Source organism: Gorilla gorilla, chromosome 12 (genome assembly GCF_029281585.2).
Source record: "Gorilla gorilla gorilla isolate KB3781 chromosome 12, NHGRI_mGorGor1-v2.1_pri, whole genome shotgun sequence".
Taxonomy (NCBI): domain Eukaryota; kingdom Metazoa; phylum Chordata; class Mammalia; order Primates; family Hominidae; genus Gorilla; species Gorilla gorilla.
The window spans coordinates 52,885,186-52,910,954 of record NC_073236.2 but is presented as its reverse complement, the minus strand read 5'-3'; the positions used below and the strand labels follow the sequence as shown (position 1 = coordinate 52,910,954).

General features: G+C 39.3%; 1 protein-coding gene across 1 annotated transcript in view; it reads left to right on the top strand.

The window, feature by feature from the left end:
• The window catches only part of LOC109025714 (anaphase-promoting complex subunit 1), a 68,995-nt gene that overhangs the window by 34,782 nt on the left and 8,444 nt on the right, over positions 1-25,769 (top strand). The window contains 9 exon segments of the mRNA XM_055378218.2: positions 1,209-1,300; positions 3,087-3,235; positions 8,676-8,754; positions 9,365-9,401; positions 9,496-9,566; positions 11,926-12,104; positions 15,114-15,328; positions 17,606-17,724; positions 20,934-21,205. Coding sequence (XP_055234193.2) covers positions 1,209-1,300; positions 3,087-3,235; positions 8,676-8,754; positions 9,365-9,401; positions 9,496-9,566; positions 11,926-12,104; positions 15,114-15,328; positions 17,606-17,724; positions 20,934-21,205 — 1,213 coding nt within the window.

The following is a 25,769-nucleotide window of genomic DNA, read 5'->3' as shown; positions in this document are numbered from 1 at the left end:
GGCCGGGCAGAGACGCTCCTCACATCCCAGACGGGGCGGCAGGGCAGAGGTGCTCCCCACATCTCAGACGATGGGCGGCCGGGCAGAGACGCTCCTCACTTCCCAGATGTGATGGCGGCCGGGAAGAGGCGCTCCTTGTTTCCTAGATGGGATGGCGGCCGGGCAGAGACGCTCCCCACTTTCCAGACTGGGCAGCCAGGCAGAGGGGCTCCTCACATCCCGGACGATGGGCGGCCAGGCGGAGACGCTCCTCACCTCCCAGACGGGGCGGCAGCCGGGCAGAGGCTGCAATCTCGGCACCTTGGGAGGCCAAGGCAGGCAGCTGGGAGGTGGTTGTAGCGGGCCGAGATCACGCCACTGCACTCCAGCCTGGGCACCATTGAGCACCGAGTGAACGAGACTCCGTCTGCAATCCCGGCACCTCGGGAGGCCGAGGCTGGCCGATCACTCGCGGTTAGGAGCTGGGGACCAGCCCGGCCAACACAGCGAAACCCCGTCTCCACCAAAAAAACACGAAAACCAGTCAGGCGGGGCGGCGCGTGCCTGCAATCGCAGGCACTCGGCAGGCTGAGGCAGGAGAATCAGGCAGGGAGGTTGCAGTGAGCTGAGATGGCAGCAGTACTGTCCAGCTTCGGCTCAGCATCAGAGGGAGACCGTGGAAAGAGGGAGAGGGAGAGGGAGAGGGAGAGGGAGAGGGAGAGGGAGAGGGAGAGGGAGAGGGAGAGGGAGAGGGAGAGGGAGAGGGAGAGGGAGAGGGAGAGGGAGAGGGAGAGGGAGAGGGAGAGGGAGAGGGAGAGGGAGAGGGAGAGGGAGAGGGAGAGGGAGAGGGAGAGGGAGAGGGAGAGCTTATTTACTCTTTAAAACTTCAGAGTAAGTGAGCTGGTATTGCCCCATTTCCTAGAAGAAAATACTGAGGTTTATAGACATGACTTATGGAAGATCACACAGCTAATAAATAGCAGAGGAGGAACTAGATCATGGTGCTTTTACTGTAGTTTTACTTCCACAAAATTTAGCAAAAAGAGATTGGGTTCCATTTGTCACACTGGGCACTTTAAAGTCCAAAAATACAATAGAGAGACTCTAGATTTGGTTATCTTTCTCATAAGTAAGTTTTTAAATTGAAAGATTCAACTAATTAATCCTTCCAATTCTGTTGGGAGAAAGTGCTGTAATACCTTCTTTTTTGCATGCCCTTACTGTTTTAGGGACTTAAAATTGGGGCCTTATGTAGATCATTACTATAGAGACTACCCAACGCTTGTCAGAACTACTGGACAAGTGTGCACAATTGATCCAGGTAAGTAGTCGTGCTTTTAAATATTTTGTCAACAGTGTAGTGATATTTCCTTGTATCTTTCTCAATGAATAGCAGAGGATGTATTTCTTACCATTAGCTTCTAAGTCAGGGGCAGTGCCTTTCCACCAGGCAGATTTTAGTTCGTAGTGCTTGTTTTCTGACACGTAGTAAGCCATAATATCTTCAGTGTATAGGGAAAATTTTACCCATCCCTAAGGTTCTGACTTGCAAAAGTCAGAGAAAGAGCTTCCAGGGTCAAGGATGCTTTTTTTTTTTTTTTTTGAGACGGAGTCTTGCTCTGTCACCCAGGCTGGGGTGCAGTGGCGCGATCTCGGCTCACTGCAAACTCTGCCTCCTGGGTTCACGCCATTCTCCTGCCTCAGCCTCCTGAGTAGCTGGGACTACAGGTGCCCGCCACCTCGCCTGGCTAATTTTTCTGTATTTTTATTAGAGACGAGGTTTAATCATGTTACATAGGATGGTCTTGATCTCCTGACCTCATGATCCACCCACCTCGGCCTCCCAAAGTGCTGGGATTACGGCGTGAGCCACCGCACCAGGCCGCCAAGGATGCTTTTAACTTAGACTTGTAGAGTACAGTTAGTACCACTAACCATATGCTACTTAAATTCAATTAAAATAAAACATATATTTCCTCAGTGTACTAGCCGCATTTTGAGAACTCAGTAGCCACATGGGGCTAGTGCTACCATATTGGACAGTGCAGATACAGACACAGAACATTTCCATCACTACTGTACTGTCCTAGACCCTGAGCTAAAGGTACTGAAATTTGGGGCCCAGTTATTGGAACAGAGCTGAATCCTGGATGTTTCTTTGTTTTTTTCACCTTTAGGGTTAGGGCAAAATTTTTGGTTAGATCCTTCTTCTTCTTTTTTTTTTTTTTTTTTTTTTTTTGAGACAGGGTCTCACTCTGTCGCCCAGACAGGAGTGCAGTGGTACGATCTTGGCTCACTGCATCCTCTGCCTTCCAGGCTCAAGCGATTCTCCTGCCTCAGCCTCCCAAGTGCCTGGGATTGCCTGGGGTTATAGGTGTGTGCCACCACGCCTGGCTAATTTTTGTATTTTTAGTAGTGATGGGGTTTCACCATGTTGGCCAGGCTGGCCTTGAACTCCTAACCTCAAGTGATCCACCTGACTCAGCCTCCCAAGGGGCTGGGATTACAGGTGTTAGCCACCACATCCAGCCTTTGGTTAGATTCTTTATATGCCTTGGGAACAAGAATTTGCTAAATTTCTATCCAGGGTGGGATAAAATAGAAGTCATTTAAATTCTACATTTAATAACATAGTTCCTTATGTACTGTGGCAGAAAACATGAAGCATTTTGGAGAATATGGAAAAACATTATTCCTTTTTTTTTTTTTTTTTTGAGACAGAGTCTCACTCTGTCTCTTAGGCGTGATCTCGGCTCACTGCAACCTCCACCTCCCGGGTTCAAGTGATTCTTCTGCCTCAGTCTCCCAAGTAGGTGGGACTACGGGTGCGCACCACCAGGCCCAGCTAATTTTTTTCCGTATTTTTAGTAGAGACGGGGTTTCACCATATTGGCCAGGCTGTTCTTTAACTCCTGACCTCGTGATCCACCTGCTTGGGCCTCCCAAAGTACTGTGGTTACAGGCGTGAGCCACTGCACCCGGCTGGAAAAATATTATTCTAGTTGTTTCAAAATGACAAGTAACTGTTGATCATCTTCCGTTTAAAATAAAATAATGTTGTCTTAATGTATTTTCGTGTCTTTTTGAATATTTATCTAATTTTAAAGGTCAAACAGGATTTATGCATCATCCATCATTTTTTACGTCTGAGCCACCAAGTATTTATCAGTGGGTGAGTTCTTGTCTGAAGGGTGAAGGAATGCCACCTTATCCTTACCTCCCTGGAATCTGTGAAAGAAGCAGACTTGTAGTCTTGGTATGTATGTGGAGTGTTACTACCTATCTCCTTTTTCTTTTAAAATTTAGTTTTAAAAAGTACACCTAATATTAAGTTTTTCTTTCTGTGTATAGTTCTGTGAATTTCAGTACGTGTATAGATTCATGTAATTACTACAATTAGGATATAGAACATTTACATCACCCTCAAAAATTTCTCTCATGATTTTGAGACTTATCCAAGTTGTTTCCTGTATCGACAGTTCATTGCATTCTATGGCTAATTAGTAGTTGATTGCATGAATGTGCCATAGTTGGTTTTTCATTCAAGATAATTGGGTTGATTTCAGTTTTTAGCAATTGTAAATATAGATGCTGTCAGCATTCATGCTTAGCGTTTTATGTGAACGTAAGTTTTGCTTTCTCTAGGACAGGTACCTAGGAGTAGGATTGATGGGTCATATAGTTAAGTTTATATTTTGTTTTTAAAGAAACTGTCATCTGTTTTCCAGAGTGGCTCTTCCATTTTACATTTTTACCAGCAATATTTAAGAGATCATTTACCTGCATTCTTGTTGGTGTTTGGTATTGTCACTCTTTTTTATTTTTGTCTTTCTGAGAGATGTGTAGTTATACCTCATTGTGGTTTTAATTTGCATTTTCCTAATGGCTAATGATGTTTTCAGGGTTCTAGGTATGAGGTTTTGTCAGATATGTGGTTTGCAGATATTTTCTTCTGGTTTCTACCTTGTCTTGTCTCGTCATTCTCTTAATACATCAAAGAGCAAAAGTGTTTAATTTTGATGAAGCTAGTTTATCTGTATTTTTCTTTAATGGATGTTGCTTTTAGTGTCATGTCTAATAATTCTTTGTTTAACTTCAGGTTTTGAAGATTTTCTCCTGGGTTTCTTTGCATGTTTTACATTTAGATCTCTAATCCATTTTGTTAATCTTTTATAACATGTCAGGTTTTAAGTCAAGGTTTTTATTATTTCATTTGGATATCCAGTTCTTTCAGCACTGTTTTTTGAAAAGACTATCCTTTCTCTATTGCATTTGCACTTTTGTCAAAAGTTAATTTGGCCACATTCTTGTGTGTCTGTTTCTGGACTTTCTATTCTGGTTCATTGATCTTTGTGGCTGTCTACGCTGTAATTACTGTAGCTTTATAGTAAGTCTTTAAAATTGATTAGCGTTACTCCTCCCTTCATTACTCTTCTTGCCTTTTCCTACTGATTTTATTTTTATTTTTATTTTTGAGACAGAGTCTCACTCTGTCACCTAGGCTAGAGTGCAGTGGAGTGATCTCAGCTCACTGCAACCTCCACCTTCTGGGTTCAGGCGATTCTCCTGCCTCAGCCTCCCAAATAGCTGGGATTACAGGATCCCACCACCACGCCCGGCTAATTTTTTTGTATTTTTAGTAGAGACAGGATTTCACCATATTGGCCAGGCTGGTCTTGAACTTTCAACCTCAAGTGATCTGCCTGGCTCAGCCTCCCAAAGTGCTGGGATTACTGGTGTGAGCCACCACGCCTGTCCCATACTGATTTTATAATCAGCTTGTCTATAGCTACAAAGAAAAATCCTGCTGAAATTTTTTTCAAAGAAACACTTCTTTATTTATTTTTATTATTTTTTATTTACCTCTAGCTGCAAATCTCATGATTTATTTATTTTTAGAAATTAGTTTGTTATTACTGGTTAATACATGTCCAAGATCAAACCTTCATATAGAACCATAGGGCTGTAACAGTGGATAAGGTAAGTTTCTTGGCATACCTGTTCCTCAGTCCCCCCATCCTGGAGCAGCCTGCTCATAGGCCCCTTGTGGGCCTTTTCAGGTGGGGTCTTCCCAGGCTTGCAGGAGAACCATATGCTTTTGTCCCTTCTCTCAAATGTTGGCAGACTGCAAATGTCTTTGCCCCTTCCCTTCTTTTTCTTTACTCTACGTTTTGCTCTGCTTCATGGTGAGAAGTGCTTCAGAGTCCCCCCATGGCTCCAAAACAGACATACAGAATGATGATTCTGTTTAAAAAACACAGATTTTTTTAATGATAGCAAAATATATATAACATAATATTTGTCATTGAAATTGTTATTATTATTATTTCTTGAGATGGAGTCACTCTGTTGCCCAGGCTGGAGTGCAGTGGCACAATCTCGGCTCACTGCAACCTCCGCCACCTAGATTCAAGCGATTCTCCTGCCTCAGCCTCCCGAGTGGCTGGGATTACAGGCGTGAGTAACCAAGTCTGGCTAATGTTTGTATTTTTAGTAGAGATGGGGTTCACCATGTTGGCCAGGCTGGTCTTGAACTCCTGACATCAGGTGATCTGCCCACCTTGGCCTCCCAAAGTGCAGGGGTTACAGGCGTGAGCCACTGCGCCTGGCCTGAAATTATTTTTGAGTGTACAATCCAGTGGCGTTGAATACGTTCACATTGTTACGTTGCCGTCACCACTGTCCGTACCCAAGACTTTTTCATCATCCCCAACATAAACTCTGTACCTATTAGACAGTGACTCCCCATTCCCCTTCCTCCCAGGCCCTGGTAATTCCGTTCTCTTTCTTATGAATTTGTCTCTTGTAAGTACCTCATATTATGGGAATCCAGCAATATTTATCTCTGTGTCTGGCTTATTTCACTTAGCATAATGTTTTCAATGTTCATCCATATTGTAGCATGTATCAAAATTACATTGTTTTAAAGGCAGTATTCTATATAGTATTCCATTGTATGGATATACCACAATTTATCATTTCACCTGATGATGGACATTTGGGTTGTTTCCACCTTTTGACTGTGGAATAGTGCTGCTGTGAACCATGGGTATGCAAGTCTCTGCTTTCAGTTCTTTTTAATGTATACCTGGTGGTGGAATTGTTGGGTCATATGGTAGGTAATTCGATGTTTAACTTTTTGAGGAACTGCTAAACTCATTTTCATAGTGTCTATACCATTTTACATCCTTATCAGCAATGCAAGAGGAAGGGTTCCAATTTCTCCACAGTCTTGCCAACACATATTATTATTTTCTATTTGTTTTTTTAAAAATTATAGCCATCCTAGTATTTATGAAGTGATATCTCATTGTTTTGATTTGCCTCCTTAATGATTAGTGATATTGAGCATATTTTCGTGTGTTTATTGGCCACTTACGTATCTTCTTTGAAGAAATATCTATGCAGATCTTTTGTGTATTTGAAAATTGGATTTTTATTTTCGAGTTTAGGCATTTTTATGCTCTAGATATTAATGTGTCAGATACATGATTTGCAAATATTTTATCCCATTCTATAGGTTTTTCTGTGAATGTATTTTCAGTAAAACTGGCATGAGTGCTCAGTTTACCTCTCTGGCCTTTCATCTTAGTTTTATCCTCTTGGTATTCCTTTATAACTTGTCAGCTCAGAGATCTATTTATAAAAATATGAATTTATTTTTATTTATAAAAATATTCTGAAAAATATCAACAGAAGCCCTTATTGATAGGTTTTTGGTTTCGTCATTATAAGTCTTATTGGACTTTTTTTATTTTTTATTTTTTTTATTTGAGGCAAGGTCTTACTCTGTCACCCAGGCTGGTGTGCAGTGGTGCAATCATGGCTCACTGCAGCCTCAACCTCCCGGGGCTCAAGCAGTCCTTCCACCTCAGCCTCTTGAGTAGCTGGGACCACAGGTGCACACCATCACACCCGGCTAATTTTTGTATTTTTAGTAGAGATGGGGTTTTGCCATGTTGCCCAGGCTGGTCTTGAACTCCTGACCGCAAGTGATAAATTTTTTTTATGTGATGTTTAGCTAATGAGACATTTGTAGTAACCTTCTAGCTTATGGTGGCTCTTTTTCTATTGAGTCACTTGTATATGCGGAGATGGCATTGTCTGTGTACCATTTGTTGAAATGAGGGAAAGGAAGGAAGTGAGATAACATTTATTGGGAGTCTGTTGTCTTCAAGGAAGTTTATGTATGTTTTCTCATTTAATACAGAGATCTTATGTACTTTTGTGTTTGTGTTATATGTTGAATATTTGAACTCTTTTGAGAGACTTTTTCCTTTGTCTTATCTTTTTCTTTTCCTCTTCAAAGCAAATACCACTACAGCTCTGTACTACTAGATACTTCTTAGATAGTGAGAGAGCGCTATTCGATACCTGTTGGAATGACTGAAAATAACTTTTGGTGAGGATATGGAGCAACCGAAACTCTCATACATTACTGGTGGGACTGCAAAAGTGGCACAGCACTTTGGAAAACTGTTTGGCAGTTTCTTGTGAAGTTAAACATACACTTATATAAGACAAATCCCAACTCCTTGGTATTTACTTAAGAGAAATGAAAACATATGCCTACATAAAGACCCGCATGTATGTGAATGTCTTTGGGGCCAGGTGCGGTGGCATAATCTCAGCACTTTGGGAGGCCGAGGAGGGTGGATCACGAGGTCAGGAGATCGAGACCATCCTGGCCAACATGGTGAAACCCTGTCTCTACTAAAAATACAAAAATTAGCTGGGCGTGGTGGCTCATGCCTGTAATCCCAGCCACTCTGGAGGCTGAGGTGGGAGAATCGCTTGAACCCAGGAGGTGGAGGTTGCAGTGAGCCAAGATTGTGCCACTGCACTCCAGCCTGGTGACATAGTGAGACTCCGTCTCAAAAAAAATAAATAAATAAAAAATAAAGCAGCTTTGGTCATAGTGACCACAAACTGGAACCAAATGTTCATCAGTTTTTGAGTAGGTAAACAAAGTTTGGTATGTCTGTATAATGGAATACTACTCAACATGAAAAGGAAGAAACTAGTGATCCTTGGAGAGACGTGAATGAATCTCAAAGACTTATGCTAAGTTAAAGAAGTAGCACAAAAAAGACTACGTATCATATGATTCATTTACATGATATTGTAGGATAGACAAAACTGTAGAGCAAGAAAACAGATGAATTGTTTCCAGTGCTGGTGTAGGAGGAAAGGATTCACTACAAAAGGAACAAGGGAACTTTTTGGTATGATGAAAGTATGCTATATTGTGAGTGTGGTAGTGGTTATGTGATACAACATTTGTCGAAACTCACAGAGCTGTACACCTAAAATGGACGAATTATTCTATGTTATAATTATTTTCTAGTTATACTTCAATTATGTAGCTAGGTGTGGTGGCTCATACCTATAATCCCAGCAGTTTGGGAGGCTGAGGCAGAAGGATTGCTCGAGGTCATGAGTTTGAGCCCAGCCTGGGCAACACAGCGAGACTCCATCTTTACAAAAAATAAAAATAATATAAAAGAATTAGCTGGGCATGGTGGTGTGTGCTTGTAGTCCTAGCTACTCTGGAGACTGAAGCAGGAAGATTGCTTAAGCCAAGGACTTTGAGGCTGCAGTGAGCTGTGATTGTGTCACTGCACTCCAGCCTGGGTGACAAAGTAAGATGCTGTCTCTGGAAAGAGAAAAATAATGTTAATTTTCTTCTTTTGCAGAGTATTGCACTGTACATACTTGGTGATGAGAGCTCGGTTTCTGATGAATCCTCACAGTATTTAACCAGAATAACTGTAGGTAAGTTGGTGCAATATTGCCTCTGGAAACAAATTTTTGTAGATGTCAGTATCAGAATTGAAAAAAGAATTGAATTTTTCTTGTTTGCTTTGGCGGCCTTGTCTTACCTTTTTAGTACTGTTCTGGTCTGTTGCGGTCTGTTGTCCACAACTAATTTTCAGGTATCAGGATTACTTAAAATCTAATAAATCTTGTATTTTCAGTGCAGGTAAAAAGGACTATTTTAGCCTGAAGGAAATTATTGTACCATTGACTCTTGAACAACATGAGTTTGAGTTGTGTGGGTCCACTTACAATGAAATTCTTTTCAGCCAAATGCAGATAGAAAATGCAGTATTCTCTGATGTGAAACCCATATGCAGGTTCTGCAGGGCCAGTTGCAGGACTTGAGCATGCACAGATTTGGGTTCGCATGGGGTGTCCTAACCAGTCCCCTGAGTATTCTGAGGGCCTTGACTGTGCTTTTCAGCCTGCCACAGTATTGCTTATTTTATTATTTTTTTAGATGTTGTTTGCTAATGGATTCTTATTTTCAAATGTCTTCTACATGTTACATGTTTTCTTTACCAGGATGACTATCAAAATTAAGTTTCATTTTATTGCCTTTTAGCCCCCCAGAAGTTGCAAGTAGAACAAGAGGAAAACAGGTGACTTTTATTTAGACTGTGCTTTTATGTCAAACACTTAAAACAATATTATTTACTGTTCCGCTTAATAACTTTATGTTTTATTCTCTTATAGGTTTAGTTTCAGGCATTCTACGTCTGTTTCTAGTCTAGCTGAAAGATTGGTTGTCTGGATGACTGATGTAGGTGAGAGCTTCTTTGTTACCTCCTAACTAGGCCGTGCTTCCTCCAGACTAGCTAGAAGTGGAAGGCATGAGGAGAGAGGGGCTCTGGCTTTGTGAAACGGCCTCACAAGATTGAGATTATGGTTCATCAAGCCATATTCTTTTTTTCTCGACAATCTCACAACTTTCATATAATAATATGTGGGATACCAGCTTTTTATCTTGGTGCATAAGGAATCTTTATTTGCCATTTAATTGGAACATTTGAGGCTGTGGCTATGTAAGCTGGTCTCTGAGAATGGAGAACTCTAATCACCCTACATACACACCTGAAATCATTGTGATACTCAGACATCAGAAATGGGTGGTTTTGGCAAAGTCTAAAAGCAATAATATAAACATTTCAGGGTATACTTTTGAAGGATAAATGCACTTTTGAAGGGATTTCAGGCACCAAGATGAACATTGAACTGGGAAGAGGAAGAGGAAGGAAAAGAGTTCTATATTCCCTATTCCCCAAACCTATGCTCCTAGGTTTTAAATTAAGTAAAATACCAAAGAAATTTTTTTTCACAAAGAACTGAAAAACAAAATTAAAAATTAATTTTGCCACAAAGACATGATTTTAAAAATGAGGATATTATATGGGATGTATGTTAAAAAGTAAAGTTTTAATGAATATTAAAAGATGTTTTTGAAGTCTTATCTAAAGTATGTTCTAAATGAAGTTTCTGACAGGTTTTTTTTTTTTTTGCATTTTACCTTAAAAATGACAATAACTGTTGCATAGTATACATACAGGATACCTATGCTGAAAAATATTGGATTAGTTCTATCCATTTGTATATTGCATAATATTTAATAAGTGTTATTCTCATATAAGGAAACATTTTTTGCCTCAATAGTTAATTGACTTTTATATTATAAATAATGCATAGTATTATAAAATTTAGAAAATCATGATAAGAAAAACATGATTTAATTAACCTGAGGATAAAAAATTTAAATATGAAATATGGTATACTTACAAAATAATATGTTAAACGTATATGTTTAGTTTAGAGAATGGTACTAAAGTGAATATTGATGTACTGGTCACCCACCCCTAGAAACAGAACATTACCCGCATAGTAGAAGGCCCTTACATATCTGTTCTTGGATGGTCCCCTCCTGTCACACACCCCAATGTTATAGTGAACCACTGCCCTACCTACATTTGTGTTACCTTACTCTTGTTTTTCTTTATAGTTTTACATCTTTATAAATTGCTAGGTTTTATGTAGTTTTGAAAATATATAGATGTAAATATATGTTCCTTTTTCTTCACTCAACTTTGTTTTTTAAAGATTCATCCATGTCGACTCATGTAGCAGTAGCAGTGGGCCATTCATTTTCTCTGATATAGAGATTACTTTGTTTGAACATATCACAATTTAATTACCCATTCTATTAATGATAGACAATCGGACTTACCCCTTTCTCCATCTTTTTTTTTCCATAACAAACCAGTATTGCTAATGAATATTTTTATATCTGTGTCTTGGTGTACCTGGGTATAAGTTTCTATATGGCTGTTGATGGATCAAATGGGTGGACTGACCTATACATACCAACTGTTTTCCAAAGTGGTTGTACCAGTTTACTCTACCATTGGCTATGGAAAAGAATTATTGTTGCTTGGGCCAGGCACGGTGGCTCATGCCTGTAATCCCAGCACTTTGGGAGGCCAAGGCTGGTGGATCACGAAGTCAGGAGATCAAGACCATCCTGGCTAACACGGTGAAACCCTGTCTCTACTAAAAAAAAACTACAAAAAAAATTAGCCAGGCATGGTGGTGGGTGCCTGTAGTCCCAGCTACTCGGGAAGCTGAGGCAGGAGAATGGCGTGAACCCGGGAGGAGGAGCTTGCAGTGAGCCGAGATTACACCACTGCAGTCCATTCTGGGTGACAGAGCAAGACTCCATCTCAAAAAAAAAAAAAGAATAAAAAGAATTATTATCGCTCTACATAGTTGCCAACACTTGGTATTGATTGGCTTTGACATTTACATTTCTCAGTGGCTTTAATTTGCATTTTCCTGATCACTAATTAGGTAGAGCATCTTTTCATATGCATGTTGCCCGTTTATGTTCCCCTTTCTAGGAAATGTCTTTTTGTCTTTTATATTTTTCTATTAGATTGTCTTTTTTTCTTCAGGTTTTTACAAGTTCTTTCAAAGAGACTTCCTATACTAGTCCCTGATGTTAAGACATTAGTCTGGTAGTAAGATGAATAAAATGAATTTATTTGTCAGGATAGATATTGTTGCCAACTTCAGTCAGGATAATTGGGACAGTGGCAAGTCTAAATTAAAATTTTTCTCTCTTCCTTTAACCATTAGGATTCACTTTAAGAGATTTGGAAACTCTTCCCTTTGGAATTGCTCTTCCCATCAGAGATGCAATTTATCACTGTCGTGAGCAGCCTGCCTCAGACTGGCCAGAAGCTGTCTGTCTCTTGATTGGACATCAGGATCTTTCCAAGCAGGCCTGCGAAGGAAACTTACCCAAACGGAAGTCTGTGAGTATCAACATAGAAAGTTCAGAGTTCCAATTTTAGCCTTAAATAAAATCATAAAGTAGAAATGTTCTTCATTTTCCTTTAAGGCTTTTTCTAAGTATATATATTAGCTTGTCTTTTATATTATATGCCAGACGGGGTTTGTAATTGTATGCGTCTTATTAATTGTTAAGTTGAGCATAGGAGCAGGAGATTTTGTGAATGTTCTGTCTTGTGCCTGGATCTTTCTTTGCCTTGAATTGGGACAAGTCCTGAGGGTAGTCATGGAAACTACCATGGCTATTTCCCTACTTGTACCATATTGGTAATTAACCACTTTGTAATTATTACATAGGAAAAGGGAGAGCACATATATCCTGAATTTGGATGAGTAATTATATATAAATATTTTCTACTGCATATTTTTCGATGTGTTGAATTTTTTGAATTTAACCTTTTAAATAGGTGTAAACATATTTATTTAATCACATAAAACTGCAGCCCCGGGGAAAAAATGTGTTTTTTTAGTAGAGTTGTTTAAAAAGATGTCTTAAGCTATCCCTCCCGAAATACTGTCTTTCATCAATCATCGTCTGTTTTTTTGTTTTAAATGAGTTCTAGGAATCCTGCAAGTAGAAAGTAAAATTATTTCATTACTCTCCAATTATCTTTTTAAAATCATCCTCAAAACTTGAAAATGAAACTTTTAAAACTTATTCTAGAATTCTAGGTAACTTTAAAAAATGAATAGTAGAATCTCATCGAGGAGGATTCAGGAATAATAATTCCACTCCTGGTGACTCTTTTATGTTCATGTCCCTGAGAAGACAGTGGGAATTTGGCCTTACCTCTTAGTAGCTTTTGAATCAATACATAATAATCAGTACATTGTAACTATGAGTCACCTTAGGTTTATTACTACTTCTTCAGAGCCTATATCAAAACTTACTCCTAACCTCAGAGTTGCCTAATGTCTACCCATGCCGGAGTCAGTTTCCATGGGCATCTGATCTCCAGCACGGTCATCCCAGCACGTCTCTCCTTTACTTTGCGCCTCTATCACAGCTCTTCGTTGAATTAGTATTTACATCCTGTTTTAAACAGAAAACAAATCTTTTTGCTTATAAGATGATTTTCCTGTGAGAGAGAGCAGTTCAGCACCATTAGCATTAAGACATTAATCTGTATTTGAATGTCATTTTAAGTAATTATGTCTAAATACAGTTTGTTCAGTTGAGGCTACATTTTATAACTAATCCCATCTAAATTTATTTTGTCACTGTTTGAGACTATGTTTTATAGCTAACTCACCCATTAGAATATAGTTTTTTTAATTAGATATTTTATAGGAACTAGAAATGAATTTTTAGGAACTAAAAGTGATTATTTGGTCGTATCTACTTTTTTTTCTGGCTGACCTTGTTGGTTTCACATTAAATGTTGCAAAACTTTAACATTTCAACTTGGAGTTATTCTTTTGTTAAAAGAGTATAATACTGTTTTTGAGAGAATATGATATGATTCCATGCAATTCACATCTGTGTTGCAGTTAGATTTAATTATTTGGACTGGGAAGCCCCATATTAAAGCACGTGCTGGGCTTAGAACATGATGACAATCAAGGAATTTACCCTCTTACTTGTTTTGCTGTAGTTCAGTACTTTTCCTCCTAAGAAATTTTTATTGGAAACACATTTTTTAAAAATAGTGAAAACTGGCTGGGTGTGGTGGCACATGCCTGTAATCTCAGCACTTTGGGGTGGCCAAGGCGGAGGACTGCTTGAGCCCAGGAGTTTGAGACCAGCCTAGGCAACATAGTGAGACCTCATCTCTACTTAAACAATTTTTTTAAAAATTTAGCTAGGTGTGGTGGTATGTGCCTGTAGTCCTAGCTATTTGGGAGGCTGAGGTGGGTGGATCTCCTTGAGGTTAGGAGTTCAAGACCAGCCTGGTCAACAGGGCAAGACTCTGTCTCTACAAAAAATAAAAAAATTTATCTGGGTGGGCAGTGCACATATGTAGTCCCAGCTACTCGGGAGGCTAAGGTTGAAAGACTGCTTGAGCCCAAGAGGTGGAGGTTGCAGGGAGCCAGGATCACACCACTGCACTCCAGCCTGAGTGACAGAGTAAGACCCTGTCTCAAAAAAAAAAAAAAAAAGAAAAAACTTAATAATGGAATCCAACCATGATCCTGTCTATTTAAAGTAGTAAAGTAAAAAGTATTTCATTGTGTGACTTCCCCCAACCCTTGGTGTATATCCTTTCAGGCTTTTTTCCTTCTCCTTCTATTAATGAACAGACAATATTTAAATTAGCATTATTAGCAGTGACTAGTATTCATATTCTACTTGCAATAATTTTTTTAAAGAAATGATCAGGATGTAGTTAGATTTTTTTTATAGTTTATTCAGAATATTTCTCTGTTCGTATCCAGCCCCTTGACTGTTGTCCTAAATTTAAACTCTCCCTGTCATTTCCAAATATTTCCAAGTAGGCAATGTACTACTTTTGTTTGTTTGTTTGTTTGTTTGTTTTGTTTGGTTGTTTGAGACAGAATCTCACTCTGTCACCCAGGCTGGAGTACAGTGGCACGATTTCGGCTCACTGCAACCTCTGCCTCCCGCATTCAAGTGATTCTCCAGCCTCAGCCTCCCCAGTAGCTGGGACTACAGGTGTGCGCCACTGCGTCTGGCTAGCTAATTTTTGTATTTTTAGTAGAGACCGGGTTTCACCATGTTGGCCAGGCTGGTCTGGAACCCCTGGCCTCGGGTGATCCATCCACCTCGGCCTCCCAAAGTGCTGGGATTACAGAGTGTGAGCCACCACACCCAGCCAGCAATATAGTACTTTTTAGAAAGATTTGTAGATTAGAGTCCCAGTATACATTGCGGCCCCAACCCATGCCTGCTTTGGAAAACATATTTTCTCTGTGCTAGTATAGTCATGGCACATCAGCCTATATATCCTAATGTTCAGTAAGTGCTCGTTAACTGCTTTTGAAATTATTATTACAATAAATCTGTTACTCAGGTGCTCTCATCAGATGTTCCTTCAGGAACAGAAACTGAGGAGGAAGATGATGGCATGAATGACATGAATCACGAGGTCACGTCATTAATATGGAGTGAAGATTTAAGGGTGCAGGATGTGCGAAGGCTTCTTCAGAGTGCGCACCCTGTCCATGTCAATGTAGTGCAGTACCCAGAGCTCAGTGACCACGAGTTCATTGAGGAAAAGGAAAACAGGTGAAAGAAAACACGTGCACTATCTCTTGTCACGTTTCATTGTTACATTTGTGTCTTGTTTATATTTGTTTTTCCTTCAAGTTTTTAGCTTTTAAAACCCTAAAGAGATTTAAAAGATACTTTCAAGTGAAAATATGCCCTGTGTTTTAAGTTTTCATCCAACTTCAACAAACCACGTGTGTTAGCAAAATGTCTTTGGCTTTTGAGGATGTAATTGTTGTATTTCATACCGTCCTCCTCTTGAAATACATATAACAGTTTACTCTTTAGAAAAGGTGAATGTAAAACTATTTTGCCTGATAGTTACCTTAAGAATTTACAAACAAAGAAAACACTGGACTTGTTTTTCTGTCTTGATCAGGAATAGATTTTGAGGTTAGTGGGGTTTTTAGTGTAGTTTAAACTTATATCAGTATTTTTTTTTTGATATGATAGATAATACTCCAAATAAAAATAGATAAGCCTTTCTTCTGCCACTCCCCTGCACAGGATACATCCCTTGATACATTATAAGACTCACATGCCTGTGACATTCCAGAGCTATTCTCTTGGGACACTTCTATTTTAAAATTCTCTCCTGTTCTTTTATCTGCTTGTCTCTATCATCTATCATTCATCTGTCACTGTTTTCTAGTTCTCTTTACTTTTTTTATGGTACTGTTTTGAGGGGAACCGTCACCCACACTTAGCCACAGGCTGCTGAAGATCTGAATTAGTTGTGATTTCCCTATTAACTGTTTCCTCTCCACATGTACCCAGTTATTAGTTACCTGTGAATAAAAAGATGGAGTGACAGAAGTTGAGTTTAGAGCATAGGATTTATGAGCATGGCCTCTAGAGCCAGGCATGGCCATGCTGTGCTGGGTGACTTTGGTTAAATTACTTTACCTCTTGTTGCCTCAGTTGCCTCATCTGTAAAAATAGGCATACTTCATGGGATGGTGCTGTGTATCAAGTGAATTATTTTTACATAGCACTTAGAATACTGCCCAATACATAGTAAAGCTCAGTGCAGTCAGCCATTATTAGTAGTAGAGTTCATTGATTCTAAGATGCAAGTTTTTTCACTTTTTAATATCTCTGAAATCGGATGTGTATTTCAGTGAACAGGTGTCATAGTTTAACTGGCAGTGCTTTTTCTTTCTTAGTTTCTCATGAAATAATGATACATCTTATCAGTGGCATCTTATATTCAGGGGATATAATATTGTTCTCATTATAATTTTGTTACTTGTGCAAAGTTGAAGTGAATTATGTGTTAAGATTTCCTCTAAAAAAATTCTATGGGTTGCAACAGCCTCTTGGCTTTGAATTTTGCTGATCCCAAATTAATGTGGCGGTCATGTTCCCAGAGAATCTTTAAGATAGCAAAATTTTTCTTTCCAGTTAGCTAGAAAAGCAGTTATGTGTGTCCAGTTAAGGAGGGAGTATGCTTATGAATAGCTTTGTCTGCAGAGAAAATGTTCGTCAGTTGTCAGCCTCTGAAGGGATATTTCTGTGTCTTCAGATATAACTTGTATAAGCATTTCTTAGTTATAAATGCCCTACTTCCAAAATTTCTGTTAGTTTTTTTTAAGTGGCTATATGGAATGTTAAGCTATTTTAACATAGGAACAAGTTGAAGAGTGGTGTATTAATTTCACAGTAGAGCCGACAGAAGCCATTTTAACCTTGAACATACCTGATACATAATGGTATTAGTCCTATAAATCTAGCCATCATGTAAGTGAAACCAATCTGTATTTCCCTTGGAGACACCATGAAATCCATTCGCCTCTAACACAAGGACCTTGTTTCTTTTCTTGTGTACAGGCCACAGAAATGGTACTTCTGAGGCTATATTGGCAAAAGGGATGGGAGGAGGATCCCACATGTACTGAGGACGGCTAGACTGAAATTAACACAGTGATAAAACCCCCAAAAGTACTGTATTTTCCTTTGAGAAGGTTAGCATCCATCGGAGTGGAATTTTAAATTTCTTTTTTTTTTTGAATGCCTAGAGAGAGTCGGCTTGGTTTATAGGCCAGGTGGTTTTCATTCAATGTAAATATGAAACAAAACAGAGGAAAATATGTCTCTCTCTAAGAGTGTAATAGGAACAAGAATATTAAAATGAAAATAATCATGTTTGGGTAGTTCACTCACATCTCTGTATGAATTTACTTTGAGACAACTTCATCTTACACAGTACACCTTCTTTTGAAATACTTACAGATGATATTTCAATTGCGCTTTGCTTTAAACATTTTCACATGTTGGTTTTTACTTTAATTACAGATTGCTCCAATTGTGTCAGCAAACTATGGCTCTTCCTGTAGGACGAGGAATGTTTACCTTGTTTTTGTACCATCCTGTTCCAACAGAGCCATTGCCTATTCCTAAATTGAATCTGACTGGTATGTTAAATTCTGGGCTCAGTGAGAAAGGAAAGTGATTAAGTACATGCATTAAGTGTAGTTCTTTAAATTAGTTAAAACAAAAGAAATGCTCCCTCTATCCCCAGTGATTTTAAATTTTCCTAATAGCTGCTATAGTGGTTATCAAAGCTCAAATACCATGTCAAACTAAACCTTGAGAGAAGCAGAATATAGTTCGTTACTCATTTTTGCTTTTTAATGAGGTGATTTCAAGATATAAAAAGTCACTTGGAGAAGTTCAGAAAGATATAATTGATAATGATGAGACTATTGAATTTTAAATAATCTTGAGTATAATATGTAAAAATATTTAGTTTTAAAATGTCTTATGTCATAGTTTAAACAGATGATCATTGTATAAATCAAGAAATGTACTAAGCAAAAAGAGAAAAAATGGTCACTTGCAGTACTCCCACTCTTCTGCGTCACTCCTTTTAACATTTTAGTATATATGTTTACTAAGTTTATTTCCACATATTTATAATTTTATATTTGTTTAATTATCAGAAAATTTAAATCTATTTTAGATATTTTTTAAAATTTACAGTGAACATCCTTTTATAGCTAGCAAATAAATGTATGTGTTTATAATTATGTGTATGTATTGTATACACGTGTTTTTAATCGATACATTCATTTTTATTTGCTTCAGAGTATTTCATTCAGTGGATATACCATAGTTTATAGAAGCAGCCTGGTATTGTTGGAAATTACAGTTTTTTGGTATTATAAACATTGTTGGGGCGTATTCGTCCTGTGTATTTAGGCTAAATGCTTAGAAGTAGAACTCTTAGGACAGCAAGATGAATGGTTTTAAGGAACATGTCAAATTGCCTTTCTGGTTGGCACAAGTTTTTATTTCTGCTATGTATAACTGTAGTTATAGTCTTGATTACAATGAGTTTTATAGTGTATGTCCCCCTAATGCTGATTTGAATGTGTTCTAAAGGTGACAATTACATAGTTGAAATTATCATTGAAACTCTATTATAGTATATATGGTTTTGTGAAACCTATACAAAATGTATGTATAACGTATGTTGTAGTAGTGTATAGTATATGTAGTAGTATATAATGTATAATTTAATATATGATAAATAGTACATAATATATGCAAACATAATTGTACAGTATTTTAAATTGCATACTTTTAAAAATCCAGAGTTCCACTCAGATTTGTGAAAAGCTTGTGCTTTGAGCAGCATGCAGGAAATGAGATTGACTAAGTGAAGAACACATTCCCATCTCCATATCATGCTTATTCTGAGCCCTAATCTCACTGAGGAACATAGTGAGCAGAGTTGCTTTTAATATTTAAATTGTCTCAGAGGTAAAGCACCTATGGCAAAATTTTAACAATTATTGATTCTTGATGGAAGGCATGGTATATAGATGTTCATTTTAGTAGTCTTTCCAACTGTTTATATGAAAGATTTCATATAATAAGTGCGGGTTAAAAAGAAAATCTAATGCAAAATTGGCAAATGTTAAAATGTATTCAATCTGGGTGATTTAGCGCTCAAGTGATACTTGGGTGGGTTTAAAAAATATATATATGCATCTTTTTTTCTGAATACATTTAATTGAATTTGCATGATTTAAAATGTGTTTATGACATTAATTCAGCATTTTATTCTTTTAGTCATTCTGATAGGCCAAAAAGAAAGGTTATCCTGTTAATTTAGGAAAAAATATTTTCTTAAATAGTTGCTTAACCCACACTGATGTGGCCTGTTGTACTTTTGTATGTTGTTATTCTCGTTGAAGAAAATTTACCTTACCCTTTGCATTTTATTTTCTCTTGTGTATAAATATTATGTCTTTTGCATATGATGAATGAAAGTTTCAGAAAGGTCACTCAGTTTTTTCATATTGATATGTCTGCCTTTTTTGAGAAAGTGCAAGTGTAACTTATGAACTTATTACTCATTGTGGTGCTAACACTAGCAGTTGAGTTAGCTTTTAGGTACAAAAAGCATATAGTAAAGACAAATAAGTCTTACTTTGTGCTTTGTGTGTGTATGTGTACATGCTACAAATAAGACACTCTGCATCTACTTAAAATTTATTTTACATAACATCTTAGAACTCTTTACAAATGGTATTTTTAAAGCTGCAGTGAAATGGATAACTTTATGCAGTAATTAAAATATTTATGTTAATTATTTTATCCGTGACTTAAGACAGTATTCAAAATATATTTGAAAAGATTCAGTGTTTGCTGTATATAATGTAGATCAAAAAGAAAAGAATCAAGAAAAAATTCATAGAGAACATATAGCATTGTGAACATATAATTTACATTGTTCTTAAATAAATGGACCATAAAAGTAAATCTAGTGAATGCCCTTTTGAAGTTCACTGGGTGACTCAAGTCTATAAAAGGATGCTTTTTACAAAACTATCTCTAAGCATTTTAAATAATAGCATATAATTAGATATCTATATCTGTATGTATATAGAGAGAGAGAGAAGAAAAGAGAGAAGGGGGCATATATAGGTAAGAGCTGTAGCAGATTTATTAAGGTTCTTGTGTCTTTTTTTTTTTTTTTTTTTTGAGATGCAGTCTCTGTCTGCTGCCCAGGTGGGAGTGCAGTGGCATGATCTTGGCTCACTGCAACCTCTGCCTCCCAGGTTCAAGTGATTCTCATGCCTCAGCCTCCCAAGTAGCTGGGACAGGCATGCACCACCAGGCCTGGCTTTTGTCTTTTCTTAAGATGTCATTTTTCCTTAATGTCCAGGGGAAAATATAGGATAGAACATTTGAAATTAACATCAATGTCATCAGATGTTGGGATTTATAACTTGTATAGTTTAACAGTGATGTTAGTCTTCATTTTGGTTTCTAAGCTCTCTACTGTTTGAAAGAAAGATTTCAAAGCAGTGATTATCCCAGTCATCTCTGTATAATGTTAAATTGGTATCAGTTATCTCATTATCTAGCCTCATACATTTTAACAAAAAGGACAATGAACTGTTTAGACAGTGATGGTTTTTCCAGTTCCATTAAGTTTGACTCACATGTACAAAAGTTTTAAGTGGTCATAGAGACCTAACATTCCAGGCATTATGGGGTTAATGGTTTTGAATGTAGAAAATGTAAGTAATCTTAGTCTCAAAGATCTAAATTTAACAGTCTTGGTTTTGTGAATTTTTATTCTCTCAATGTTCTTCGTTTGGCTGGATAGGGCGTGCCCCTCCTCGGAACACAACAGTAGACCTTAATAGTGGAAACATCGATGTGCCTCCCAACATGACAAGCTGGGCCAGCTTTCATAATGGTGTGGCTGCTGGCCTGAAGATAGCTCCTGCCTCCCAGATCGACTCAGCTTGGATTGTTTACAATAAGCCCAAGCATGCTGAGTTAGCCAATGAGTATGCTGGCTTTCTCATGGCTCTGGGTTTGAATAGGTACCTTACCAAGCTGGCGACTCTCAATATCCATGACTACTTGACCAAGGTGAGACCTGTGCTCCCAGTGCCTGGCTTTGTGCCTTGCCTGGCTATTGTAGTAGCTCCTAATTGCTCTATTTGCTCTTCTTTCTTCATTCTTGTACTTCTAAGTCCATTTGTCTCATAGTACATGGAATAATCTTTCTAAAGCATAAATCAGAGTATGTCACTTCTCTGGTCAAAGCCATTTAATTAATGATCTCCCATTGCTTTTTTTTTTTTTTTTTTTTGAGTAAGGCATGGTAGAATTTAATGAGTGACAGGAAAGCTCTCAACAGCGAGAGGGGACCCGAAGGTGGGTTGCCAGCCACGAGGCTGAGTCTAGAGGTTTTTATGGGCTTGAAATGGGGGAAGTGCATGCTGATTGGTCTGTGGGTATGCTTGAAAAAGCACCATTTAGAAATAGGCAACTGGGGAAGGGCAGGTGTATGTAAAGTAGGTGAAGGATAACGACCAATCAGGAGAGAGCATGCCAAACAGGAATGAGAGCTCTCTAGTCCATGGATTTATCCAGAACTTGTAGCTTGGTTTTCAGGCTTTTGACTGTCCTTGGCTTGAAGGTTGAGTTTCATCTGAGAATTTACCTGCCTCCTACCGCTATCAATCCCCGCTCTGAAGAGGTATATCTAACTGCTGTTAGGATAGGGGTGATGACTGTTCTGCTTCATGCTGACAGAGGGTGTTGTTTTGGGAAACAGCAGTCAGGTCTCTCTTAGAGGCCTATCTAAGGGTCCCCTGGTAAAAGAGAGCCATCAACCGAGGTTCCATTTGCATGACCACTTGGAGTTTGATGGCCTCTAGGTGAGAAAAAACAAATTTTACAAGGAGGTTAAGTACACATGGAACAAATATGAGTATTACTAAGAGAACACAAAGAGGAACTAAAAGGGGGAAAATCCATGCCCATATATTAGGGACACCTAGAAAGGACAGGAAGAAAGCCTCTGAAAATCGACTGTTCTATTCCAGGATTTTGCAAAATAGGGTTGTCATGGGCATGTCCCCCTAGATTATTAGATATGTTATAATTAGGCATTGCAATGCTTTTAATTAGATTTCTGATCCATAGGCTGCAGAATCCAGTAATGCCTGATAATCCCCTTAGTTAGCTGAGGGTCTTGAGGAGAAGGAAGGAGAAAATGGGTCCAATTCTCTCCTCGCCCAGTGCCCTGGTCCCTTCTGACAAGACCAGGCATAGGTACTTCACTGAAGTCTAACGGAGTTGAGTCTTGGACTTTGAAACTTTATGTCCTCTGTCAGTTAGAAAATTAAGAAGAGCCTTACTGCCTTTCTGAGAAATTTCCTCAGTTGGGGCACAGAGTAGAGTGTCATCTACATATTAAGACTAACTTGAGTTTGAAAGAACTCAGAGAGATCTTTTGACAATGCCTGTCCAAACAGGTGGGGGCTGTCTTGGAAACCCTGTGGTAATACCATCAGGTTAGCTGGGTAGTCTGGTTGGAGGGATCCCTGAATGCAAACAAGTTTTGGGAGTTGGGGTATAATGGTATGCAGAAAAAAAGCATCTTTTAAATCCAAGAATGCAAACCATTTAGTTCCTTCAGGTATCTAAGTTAACAAAGTATAGGGATTGGGAACCACTGGGTAAATTGGTTAATTACACCAGTTACTCATTAAGGAGGTGGAGATCCTGGACCAGTCTCCATTCCCTGTTGGGTTTCTTTCTGTACTCCCAATATTAGGGTATTACAAGGACTGTTGCAGAGTTTAACAAGGCCCTGCATCCTTAGGTTATTAATGATGGCTTCTAACTGTTTCCTAGCTTCTGGTTTTAGGGGATATTGTCTTTAATTAGGGAAGGAGATGAGATCCCTGAGATGGATTTGGACTGGTGAGACTGTTGTAGCTCAGCCAGTATTTTCCTGAATTGCCCAAACCTCTGGATTAATATCAGTCTCCACCAGAGGGAGGCAAAAAGTCTGTCCTGGAGCCATAAGGATGGTGGTTCCCATGTGAGCTAAAATATCCCTACCTCAGAGGAGTCGGGCTTTCAGGTATGATTAAAAAGGCATAGGTAAACGAAAGGTCTCCCTAGGTACAGCTAAGGGATTGAGAAAAATATCGAGTCAGAGGCTTTCCTGAGACGCCCCTCACAGTTGTGCTAAGGGAGGAGGGGAGGCCCGGAATGGAGAGGAGAACAGGAATGGCTGCTCTGGTGTTGAGTAGGAAGTCCGTCCTCTGAGTCCTTTGACCTCCAGACTCACCCGGGACTCCTGGATGGTAATGCAGCCTGGGCTGTCAGAGCTGGGGAGGAGAGCCCTGGGACCCATCAGTCCTGCTGGACCATTTGAGAAGCCGGCTCTGAACCTCGGGACGTATGTTTCTGGAGGCAGTTCATCTTCCAGTGGTCTCCCTTACAGATCGGACAGGGCCGTGGGGGCTGCTTCTGATTTTGGGGGCAGACTCTCTTTTAGTGCCCCCACACTGATAACAGCCGGTCATAGAATGAGAAGCTCCCTGGGATCGAGAAGTTTATATGCCTGTATGGCAGCTGTTACTGCCCTGCCTTTTTCTCGTTCCTTTTCTCCCTTTTTCTTGGGCTTCCTCATGGTCCCGATTATAAAAGACCAAGGTGGTGACTTTCAGGATTTTCTTTAGAGTACTGTCTGGTGCAATAGCTAACTTTTTGCAGCATTCTTCTAATATCTGGGGCTGCTTGGGTTATAAACTTGTCTTTCAAAATTAACTGTCCTTTTATAGAGTCAGGAGAGAGATGTGTGTTTAATTAAAGCCTCTCTCAGTTTTTCCAGGAAAACAGAAGGGTTCTCTTCAGACCCTTGGTTTATGGTTAATAACTTAATGTAATTGAGAGATTTGGCTCTAGTTCTCAGACCTTCCACTGTGCATCCCTGAAAATGTTTTCTCGGCCACTTTCCTAGAGCAGTGTCTGAGTCCCATTGAGGATTATTGGTGGATGCTGCCTGCTTGGCTGTCAGAAAGGGCTCCCTAATTTCTTCCGCCTTTTGGTAGGTGCCATAATAAGATAAACATTTCATCTCCAAATGTCTCAGTGACCTGTAAAGCCGCCTGCTTCTCTGAAGCTCGAAGAGTCTGGTTGAGAAGTAACACGATACCCTTCCCTGAAAGCTCAGACACTTGAGTAAGGTTCTGAAAGGCTTCAGTATACCTACAAGGTCGACACAATTGTCCTAGATTTCTTTTTATCTGCCTCAAATCTTGTAAAGAAAAGGGGACTTGTACTTTGGTAGGACCATATTCACTATGCATTTCCTGTAAAGGAAGAAGTGATGCTGGAGCGCATCCAGGTCGAACTCTTCTAACAGGATGAGGTTCAAAAGGGGGCCTGGATAAGGGGGACGAGATGATCCAAGAGGAGCTGGGACCTGGGCTGGTGCAGGGGCCTCTGTCTCCTCTTCTAAGGAGGCAGACTGTTTTTTCCCTTCTGCCTGGATTAAGTCTGGCTGGATATCACTGCTATAAGTGCAAGGTCTATTATACATTGCTGACAGAGCTTGGGGTTATTCTGCAGGGCAAAAAAGGCCTATACATATGGAATTTTGGACCATTTTCCTTCTCTGTGGTTGAAGAGATCTAGCTATAGGATAGTATTATAGTTGTTATTTTCCCGAGCTGACTAGGTGTCCCCATCTTCCAACTTCTAGCTGGGCTAAGCCTTGGTACTGATAAATACCAGGTATTTTTTCTTCAGAGTCTGAGGATCAAAGGAGTCCCAATGTCTCGATGCACTTGAGAGGAGTGCAGGCTACCCATTTAGAAAGAGAGAGGGGAGAAAAAGGCATCCTTAGTCTTTCCCTCTGCTGTGCTAGAGTCCAAGGCGTCTCTCAGGCTTGCCTTGGTCGTAGATGTGCACGCAACGGCCATTCATGACCAGGGGAGGATCAAGCCAGCAGGAGTTGTTGTGTTCACTTGCACTCAGCCTTGACCCTCCTTGTCAACTGCCTTTGATTTCTCTGAATTCTATATGAGCTCAAGACTAAGATGAATCCAGGGGGTCCCTGCATATTATTTGTCTATAATTCTCATCTGGCTGGCAGTTTATTTAGTTTCATCAAGCATAACCCAGCATCCTGCCCTGAAAAGAAGCAATTTCTCAAAGAGACACATAACTAAGTAACATTTCTCAGAAGAGCAGTAGGAAAAACATGATAGGAAAGATTGGAAGTCTTTGTCCGACACCTGAACAGGCTGTTGGGGACTGGGGGCCAGTGTAGGGTCCTTCGGATGTACCCTTGGCCAGATACCTTTAGTTGCTCCAGGACCTTATTCTGATCCCACATGATGGCTGAACTTCTGTGAAGGGAAACTGGTTTAGAACAAGGCCAACATTCCCAACACCAGAGGGCAAAGGGGGATCGACCATTGCTCTTAATATACATTCTAGGAGCTGGTGTGATCCTGTTCACTTCTCCAGCCCTAGTTGGTACCACTGTTCTTCTTTGTTTTTGTTTTTGTTTTTGATATGGAGTCTCACCCTGTCACCTAGGCTGGAGTGCAGTGGTGTGATCTCGTCTCACTGCAACCTCTACCTCCCAGGTTCAAGCAATTCTCCTGCCTCAGCCTTCTGAGTA